This window comes from Micrasema longulum, unplaced genomic scaffold, assembly GCF_059751315.1.
Source record: "Micrasema longulum isolate JH-2025_06_02 unplaced genomic scaffold, ASM5975131v1 h1tg000861l, whole genome shotgun sequence".
Classification (NCBI taxonomy): Eukaryota; Metazoa; Arthropoda; class Insecta; order Trichoptera; family Brachycentridae; genus Micrasema; species Micrasema longulum.
Genome location: NW_028278053.1, coordinates 104154 through 114053, shown reverse-complemented (window position 1 = coordinate 114053; position 9900 = coordinate 104154). Strand labels below are relative to the sequence as shown.

Below are 9900 nucleotides of genomic sequence, written 5' to 3'. Positions count from 1 at the left end.
CCAACGTTAACGTATCCCATTTTCACTTGTCCAATTCTTTCTAATTCTTGAATAAACTGAAAAACTGCCAGCAAAACGACTCGTTCACGCAAATATCAGATGACAAATAAACCAAAATAAACATACGACAAATGGTAAAACGTGCAAATATTAAAACCATAAAGCCACAACTGCAAATGTGGCTGTATAGCATAATAATTATGAACCATAGATAAAATATTTTTTGGACAAAGTGGCATTATACAACGGGGGTTAAGGGTCATAAGGGCGAAACTACAAAAACACAGTTTTGAGATAAATGATACAACAGTTTTCAAAAAATAATACTGTCATTTAGGGGTAACAAATGAAGAAAATAAAAAATACAGTTAATAGAGCATATGACATTTATTTAAATAAAACTATTTTAGAAATATTATTATAATAAAGACTTTGATTAAAAAAAAAAAAAAACAATTTCGGAATAACTTTCATCTTTCTGTCCCTAACATTTTTTTGTGAGAATAGTAATTTCTTTCACTTCCTTGCAAATTTGAAGGTTGAAATAATACATGGTAATTAAAAAATTAAAAAGCAAATCTACTCCACAGTATCTCAAACACTTTGATATTGTTTGTAAGGAGGTTATGCATGGAAAAAAAATAGATGAATAAATATCTCAAAGTCGAGTGGGTATCTTAAAAAAAATAATTATCTTATAAATTATTTGTTATTGAGTTAACATTTCTTCTTCAGTATCATCAGATGAATGACTACTTGATAAAGAATTGTAGAAGCTGTGGTATTGTTCTGGAATAATACCGGTTGTACATAGATCTTTTAAATCTTTCATTTTTTCTTCCGAAATTGGAACGTTTCCTTCATATTTCTGTTGTAGTTGGAAATGCTGTACGCTAGCTGCTCGCGGTGCTCTGCGGACGCCCTAAAGCATTTTAAACGAGGGCGGTTTGATTAGTCAGTGACTTTTTGAATAAAACAATTTTTTTTCGGCAAATAAACATTTTATTTTTCTACATAATCACCTTTTAGCTCGATACATTTAGTCCAGCGTTTTTCTATTTTTTTTATTCCCTCCAAATAATAGGTTTGCTCAAGGCTCTCAAAATAGGCGTTTGTTTCGGTAATGACTTCTTCATTCGACTCAAATCTTTTACCGCCCAGCCATTTCTTTAGGTTTGGAAAAAGAAAATAGTCGCAGGGGGCTAGATCAGGAGAATATGCTGGATGGGGTAGAAGTTCGTAGCCCAATTCGTGAATTTTGACCATCGTGACTAGACATGTGTGCACACGTGCATTGTCTTGATGGAACAGCACTTTCTTCTTCGCCAAATGCGGCCGTTTTTCCTTCAAATCAACGTCGAATCTGTTCAAAAGGTTTGAATAATATTCGCCGGTGATCGTTTTACCTTTCTCGAGGTAATCGATGTGAATGACACCGCGTGCATCCCAAAAAACTGTGGCCATGACCTTGTTGGCTGACAGACACAGTTTGGCCTTCTTTGGTCCACGTTCACCCCGAGCAACCCACTGCTTTGATTGTTCCTTGGTCTCTGGCGTGTTGTGATGGATCCATGTTTCGTCCACAGTGACAAAACGGCGCAAAAAGTCGTTCTGATCACGGCTAAACATCGCTAAACACTCGTTTGAAGTGGTCACACGATTGCGCTTATGGTCGAGTGTGAGCAATCGCGGCACCCATCTCGCGGAGAGTTTTTTCATATCCAAATATTCGTGTAAAATATGATGTACACGTTCAGTTGAGATACTTACAGCATTAGCCAACTCACGCACTTTCATTCTCCGATCGTCCAATATCATTTCGTGGATTTTATCGATGATTTCCGGCGTGATCACTTCTTTTGGACGACCTGAACGTTCGGCGTCACTAGTACGACCACAACGGAACTCCGTAAACCACTTCTTAACCATTGAAATTGATGGTGCCGAGTCCCAGTAGTATTTATCAAGTCTTTCCTTAGTTTCAGTGATGGTTTTTTTACGTAAAAAATAATGTTTAATCAACACACGAAATTCACTTTTTTCCATTTTCGTAGAAAATCACAAGGTTGTCTGCTTTGAACGGCTGTCAAACACCAACTGAACGACGTACCTTGATCAAAATTAGAACGTTGCCCACTGATAGATTACAGTTGACGGCAGCACTGTTGCATTTGAAGTAACTGCGCGGGAAATTCAAAAAGTCACTGACTTATCAAACCGCCCTCGTATATAATAAATAAATAAAAATAGCTGTTTTGGAATATTTTCCATATTTACACCTGTGAAATCCAAATATGTGATTGCGCAGCAGGATTATGCGTTGTGAAATTCAAATTCAAATTGTGATCGCGAATTCGATAAACAACCATGCTGAGATATTATTATCACGTCGCTTATTAGCACGGCGATAGTTATTTATGATTGAGCTACTGGTGTAACCCGGCATTTTGCAGTACACACATTGTTCCGGACGCGTAAAATCGAATAAATTAAAATAATACAATAATTAGAAAGGATCCCCGGTAAATGTATAGAACTGATGGCTGGGCTCTCAATAAAGATAAAATGGTCACTTTCGAGCCTGGCCTCAGTATTACCGGGGAAAAATAGCTAGGTTAAAATGAATAAAATGTACAAAAATATATTATGTAAATGTCATGTTGCGCGCGTCGCGGCTGCCGACGAAATGGCCCGTACGGGCATTGAGCGCCCGTATTTACGCCACCTGCGGCCGGCGGCATGTAGCGAGTGGCGGGGAAAGATTACCCCCACCACTCCGAGGCAGCCGGCGCGGGTGGGATGGCCGACTCACGGAGCCCGACGCGCACCGCTTTATAAGGCGGTCAATTAGAAATATTAAATCAGTTGAGTTCCTAACTCTGAACAGTTCACACGTGTTTTATTCCGTTCTCCGTCCTGTTCGCCTTCCTGCACTTCGCTCTTCGCTCCGCTCTGCCTGCTGACTGCCTTCGCCTCTCTGCACCACTTGGACCGGGTGGAAAGTCCTTTTCAGGGCTATTGAGGTTGACTTGCGGTCGGCGCAGCTGTGCTCCTACCTTCCGACTTTGTCTTTGGCTCTGTCTGGGAGGGCGGCTTCCCACTTACGCCGGGAAGCTTGACTGCGGCAGACGCGGGTGACGAACCGGCGAAACTTTCATCGTGGTAACGCGTACGTTACATTTGGTCCTTCGAGCCGGATCGTCGCCAGTGGTCTCCAGTCTACAACACACCTACAGCATGCCGGTCAACAGATCGCCTGTGTCGACGCGTTCGGGAACGCGTCGAGACGCCGGCACGGAGCACGAAGAGGAGCTTCAGGAGCCCCAACCGGGGTCTGTACGAGCACATCAGGAGGAGCCCCAGCCAGGGCCTTCACACGACTGCCAGGAGGAGCCTCATCAAGGACTTCTGGAGGAACAAAAGGACTCGGACGAGGGATCCGCACCCTCGGAGCGGTCCATCTCATCGGCGACATTTCGCCGACAGATGGAGGAACGCGAGGCGCATCACGAGAGGCAGGTGAGCAGCCTCAACGAGATCATCGCCGCGCTGAAGGCCGCCAACGCGAGAGAGGACGCCAGACGAGACATGGCAACCCCCCTCACGCCCACCATCGAGAGGGACCTCACATCGCACGGGACGTCGGAACCGGCTCACAAGCCGCTGCCGCTGACGTCAGACGCGTCTAGGACCGACGCAGCCCTCAGTACGAGGGAGGCTGCCGCCGCACGCCACGCCGCACGCTACGCCGCTGATCCGGAGGATACCGGAGCGGCGTACATCCAGCAGCCGAGCCACTACGACAGCAGCCGGGCGAGAGACGGGGCCGCTTGGAAGCGCCCTGTCACCGACGCGGAAGCAGCCTTCAGCACAAGGGAGGCCGCCGCCGCACGCCACACCACACGCTACGCCGCTGATCCGGAGGACACCGGAGCGGCGTACATCCATCCACCGAGCCACTACGACAGCGGCCGGGTGAGAGACGGGGCCGCATGGAAGCGCCCTGTCGCCGACACGGAAGCAGCCTTCAGAGCAAGGGAGGCCGCCACCGCACGCTACGCCGCTGATCCGGAGGACACCGGAGCGGCGTACACACTTCCGCCGAGCCACTACGACAGCGGCCGGGTGAGAGACGGGGTGCCACGGAGGCACCCGGTCGCAGAGGCGGACTCCAGGACGAAGGAGGCCGCCAACACACGCTACGCCGCTGATCCGGAGGACACCGGAGCGGCGTACACATTTCCGCCGAGCCACTACGACAGCGGCCGGGTGAGAGACGGGGTGCCACGGAGGCACCCGGTCGCAGAGACGGACTCCAGGATGAAGGAGCCCGCCAACACACGCTACGCCGCTGAGCCGGCCTACGCCGGAGCGACAAACGCACATTTACAAGGCCGCTACAATGAGCGGCATCGGGACAATGAGGCGCCACCTGCACACAGCCGAAGGGAGGACGCCGACGTACGCTACGCCGCCGGGCCAGGCGAGCCCGTAGCGGCACGTACTATACCACTGGGGGGCTACGAGTTTCGTGACCCGGTGAGCGCGTGGGTACAAGAGGGGCTACCCACGGAATACATGCCGCCGGGTGCCACCGGCGAGCCTGTGACGAAATACAGACAGCCGCCGGAGTGGCACACGTTCATGGCGAGGCAAACCGGCGCTAGGGATCTACCGCAATTCTCCGGCGACCCGCTAGAATGGCGAATATTTAAGGCGCAATTTGATCAATCGACACAGATGTGCTCCCTTACAAACGCGGAGAACATTCTCCGTCTGCAACGAGCCCTCACAGGACGGGCCAAGGCCACAGTGTCGTCTTTGCTGGTAGATCCCCGAAATGTGCCGGACATTGTGAAGATGTTAGAGGCCGCCTTTGGACACCCGGAGATCGTCGTGGACAGAGTACTGGAGCGGATAAGAAAACTCCCTAAACTGGCCGACAACGCATCCCTGGAGGCCCTGACGGACTACGCGGTCGCGATAAGAAACGTCGTATCGACCGTAGAGGGCCTCGATGGAAGCCACCTCTCCTCCCCGAAGCTTCTGTCCGAGATGACTCAGAAGCTGCCACGAGTCGAGAGGATGATGTGGATTATGTCACGAGCGGATACCGTGAGAAAAGCTACCCCCAGGGATCTGGCACTGTGGCTAGCGAGACTGACCGGTGCAATACCGAATGCGGGTTGCATCGGGATCAGCACGGAACCCGCCCGAGTGGAGAAAAGGCGTACCCAAGAAAGGCACGTGTTTCTCACTCAGGACAAAAAATGCCTGTTCTGCGACATGAGTGGACACGCATTCGGACAATGCCGGAAGTTTCTCCGGAAAACGGTAGAGGAGAGGTGGACAATTGTGCGTGCCAAGTTCGTGTGCTACGGATGCCTAGAACCGGGACACAAAACGACCACCTGTGAAGCGGCGAAGTGCGACGAGTGCCACGGGCGGCATCATCGGTCACTACACCGCGAGAGAGTGGACAGTACGCCGAACGAGCAAGTCTTATTGACAAGGCGAACGGAAGTCCCAGTGACCTTCAAGGTAGTGCCAGTAACCTTGAAGGGCCCGCGTGGGTCAATGGAGATCCACGCACTACTAGACGAGGGTTCATCGGTAACTCTCCTCGAGGAGGATGTCGCCCGTGCAGTGGGCGCCACCGGGGCCTGCGAGGAGTTGAGACTCATCGGTGCCAGTGGGAACATGGACACGCTACAATCACAGCGTGTATCCGTAATCCTCGTTAAAGGAAACAGAGAATTTGGTGTCCAGGCACAGACGGTGCGGGTCATGGATCTGCCGCACCGCAACCGAAAGAGCACCAAGACACACGGGCCAGGCATCAAGCCGAAGATGTTAATCGGTCTTGATTACGCCACCCTAATGGTATCTACAGGCCCGCCAGTCCTACAAGAGGACGGGCGGCTAACCATCGAGACGGCCCTAGGAGCCGTCACCTACGGCGGGGCTGTGCACCCCGCCTTTGAATTACCCCCAGACGGCCAGGGTGAAAGGGACTTAGCGGAACTGGTAAAGAAGAGCTTCGCCGTTGACTCGCTAGGTGTAACCACCCTGGAACGTTGCCGCGCCGCAGATGTGCGAGCGGCGGAGCTCATGAGCAGCTCAACCACACAACTACCATCCGGACGATGGGAGACCGGTTTACTGTGGGCGAAAGACGGAGATTCTTTGCCCTGCAACCGGCAAGCAGCCATGAAGCGGCTGCACTCCCTGGAAAATAAACTACGGAAGGATCCGATACTGGCGATCGCATATCGCGCCAAGATGGCGGACTACATTGAAAAGGGATACGCCGTCAAACTAAGCCGCGAGGAGGTAGACGCCCACCATTCGCGCAAATGGTACCTGCCCCACTTCGCGGTGACAAACCCCAACAAGCCTGGCAAGATAAGGGTCGTGTTCGACGCCGCCGCCCAGTTCCAGAGGACGGCGTTGAACGACCATCTACTGACGGGACCTGACCTGCTTTCATCCCTCCTCGGAAACGTGATCCGCTTCAGAGAGGGACGAGTAGCCATCGCGGCCGACATACGGGAGATGTTCCTGCGGATAAGAATCCGGGAAGCCGACCAGCAATCGCAGCGGTTCCTATGGCGGACGCAGGACGGGCAGGAGCCCGACACGTTTGTCTTCGCGTCCATGATGTTTGGAGCGAAGTGCTCACCCAGCAGCGCGCAATTCGTGCGAAACACAGTCGCACGAGCACACGCGAAAGAATTTCCCGCCGCAGCAGAGGCGATCGAGCACAATATGTACATGGATGACTACCTAGACGCCACAGACAGCGAAGAAACAGCTGCAAGCCTGGTACGAGATGTTACCCTCGTACTCGGCAATGGCGGGTTCCGGCTCACCGGGTGGGCTTCAAACAAACCAGATGTCCTGGAAGAAGTAAAGGCCGACGACCGGGCCAATACAGCAGTCACCATAGGGGAAGAAGTAATGACGGAGCGGGTCCTCGGGATCGTATGGGATCCCAAGAGCGACCTATTTATATTTCGGCACGGAGCCGAAAGTGCAGCCATCCCGGAGCGACCCACCAAGCGCGGCATGTTGAGCGCCGCCATGAGTATCTTCGACCCAGTAGGCTTCATTGCGTGCCTCACGATACGGGCGAAGATACTGCTGCAAGCCATCTGGAGGACAAACACAGGTTGGGACCAACCGCTGCAACCGGACCACGCCGAAAAGTGGTTGGAATGGCGCGACCTGCTGGCAGCGAACGGCTGTACAATACCGAGATGCTCGCTGCAAGGGCAGAAAGAACCCGTGACACTGCACGTGTTCTGCGACGCGTCAGAGCAGGCATGCTGCACAGTGGCATACTTTGTGGGGGCCGATACCACAAGTTTCGCAATGGCGAAGTGCAAGGTGGCCCCCCTAAAGCCTCTGTCAGTGCCTAGACTAGAACTCCAGGCAGCGCTACTAGCGGCAAGGATGGCCGCCACCATAAAAAAAGAGAGTCGAGCTCTCATCACCCAAACCGTGTTCTGGACGGACTCGAGCACGGTCCTGTGTTGGCTGCGAACCGACCCACTGCGGTACAGCACGTTCGTCGCAAACAGGCTGGGCGAGATTGACGAGCTCACAGACGTACGGGACTGGAAATGGGTCCCCACCAAGGACAACCCAGCCGACATAGGGACCCGCGACAAGGGCCCACCCGACCTTGCGAGGTCGGGACTATGGTTCGGAGGCCCCGGCTTCCTGAGAAAAGGGGAAGCCGACTGGCCGAAAGAGAAGAAGTTACTACAACAACCGGACGAGAAGACGCTGGAGCGGAAACAACCCCGCCACTTCGTGGGCCACATCAGACGGACGGAGGCCCTACCCCAGGTGCAGCGCTTCTCGTCGTGGACCCGACTCGTCAGGGCGACGGCATGGGTGCTGCGATTCATCGCACGATGCCGCCGCCACGAGTCCCTACCGTCCCCAGGGGGGACCTTTGAACTTCACGCCTCAGAAACACGGGCCGCAGAAATCATGCTGCTGAAGCGGTCCCAGGAGACGGCTTTCGGAGAAGAGCTGGAGCTCCTGAGACGAAAGGCGCCTATCCCGCCGCACAGCCGCCTCCATGCAGCGGCACCCTTCTTAGACAAAGAGGGAGTCATCCGGATGGGAACGCGCATCCAAGCGGCACAGAGCTTCGCAGAGGACTGCAGCGCGCCGCCTATCATGGACGGGACCTGCCCATACACCCGGCTGCTGATCACGCACAGCCACCGGAAGGGTGGCCACCCGGGAGTCGAGAGGACGATCGCCGACCTGAGAGCCAGCTACCTCATCCTGCGACTCCGCGGGGCTGTGAGGAAGATAACACGATGGTGCCCGCTGTGTAAAATGCTGCGCAGCCGGCCCCAACCCCCGCTGATGGGGCAACTGCCTGAGGCCCGACTGGCTTTCAGGACGCCGCCGTTCACGCACTGCGGGCTTGACTTCTTCGGGCCGATGATGATCACCAACGGCCGAAGAAAAGAAAAGCGCTATGGGGCACTGTTCACCTGCCTCACCACACGCGCGATCCACCTGGAGCTAGCGTCGTCCCTCGAAAGCGACTCCGCCATAATGGCCATAAGAAGGATGGCCGCCCGCAGAGGCTGCCCACACGCGTTATACTCGGACAACGCTACCAACTTCAGGGGAGCGGACAAAGAGCTGAAACAGGCCGTAGACGAGCTCCTGGCGGACCCCAGAATGCTCGCCGAACTTACAGTTCGCAAAATTGAGTGGAAATTCATTCCGCCCTCATCACCTCATATGGGGGGAGCGTGGGAAAGACTCGTGAGGTCTGTAAAACGAGCCCTCCACGCAACCCTCAACGAGCAGGCTCCAAGAGAGGAGACCCTCAAAACCATATTGGCTGAAGCAGAGTACACCGTGAACAATCACCCGCTCACGCATGTGTCAACCAAGCCCAACGACGAAGCACCGCTGACCCCGAACCACTTCTTGCTCGGGTCAGCCAACACACAGCCAACTCTGGCATATTATAACAAAAGGGAAGAAGGGGCCTGCCTTCATAAGCAATGGAGGATCGCCCAGAAAATGGCCGACATGTTTTGGCGCCGATGGCTGAGGGAGTATCTTCCCACCTTGGCGCACAGGAAGAAATGGCGCGAGCCCGCGCCTCCAATACAGGTCGGGGACCTCGCGCTCATCATGGACCCAAATCTGCCGCGGAATTCTTGGCCTCGCGGCAGAGTCACCCGTGCAGAACCAGCAGCTGACGGACAAGTACGAGTCGTCGAGGTGCGGACCACCAACGGCACCTACACCAGACCAGCGGTGAAGATCGCCGTACTAATGAAGGAAGAGGAACAACGCGCCCAGCAGGAAAATAGTACAGACTAGCTGCACGGGGGGAGTGTTCCGGACGCGTAAAATCGAATAAATTAAAATAATACAATAATTAGAAAGGATCCCCGGTAAATGTATAGAACTGATGGCTGGGCTCTCAATAAAGATAAAATGGTCACTTTCGAGCCTGGCCTCAGTATTACCGGGGAAAAATAGCTAGGTTAAAATGAATAAAATGTACAAAAATATATTATGTAAATGTCATGTTGCGCGCGTCGCGGCTGCCGACGAAATGGCCCGTACGGGCATTGAGCGCCCGTATTTACGCCACCTGCGGCCGGCGGCATGTAGCGAGTGGCGGGGAAAGATTACCCCCACCACTCCGAGGCAGCCGGCGCGGGTGGGATGGCCGACTCACGGAGCCCGACGCGCACCGCTTTATAAGGCGGTCAATTAGAAATATTAAATCAGTTGAGTTCCTAACTCTGAACAGTTCACACGTGTTTTATTCCGTTCTCCGTCCTGTTCGCCTTCCTGCACTTCGCTCTTCGCTCCGCTCTGCCTGCTGACTGCCTTCGCCTCTCT

The 9900-nt window shown here is 53.4% G+C and overlaps 1 protein-coding gene across 1 annotated transcript; it reads left to right on the top strand.

Annotated features, from left to right (window-relative positions):
• The first annotated feature begins 3237 nt into the window (after positions 1-3237).
• LOC148278557 (uncharacterized) lies at positions 3238-9369 on the top strand. The gene is made up of 2 exons (XM_088231209.1): positions 3238-3706; positions 4307-9369. The coding sequence occupies exons 1-2, from the start codon at positions 3238-3240 to the stop codon at positions 9367-9369; spliced, it is 5532 nt and encodes a 1843-aa protein (XP_088087335.1).
• The last annotated feature ends 531 nt before the right edge of the window (positions 9370-9900 follow it).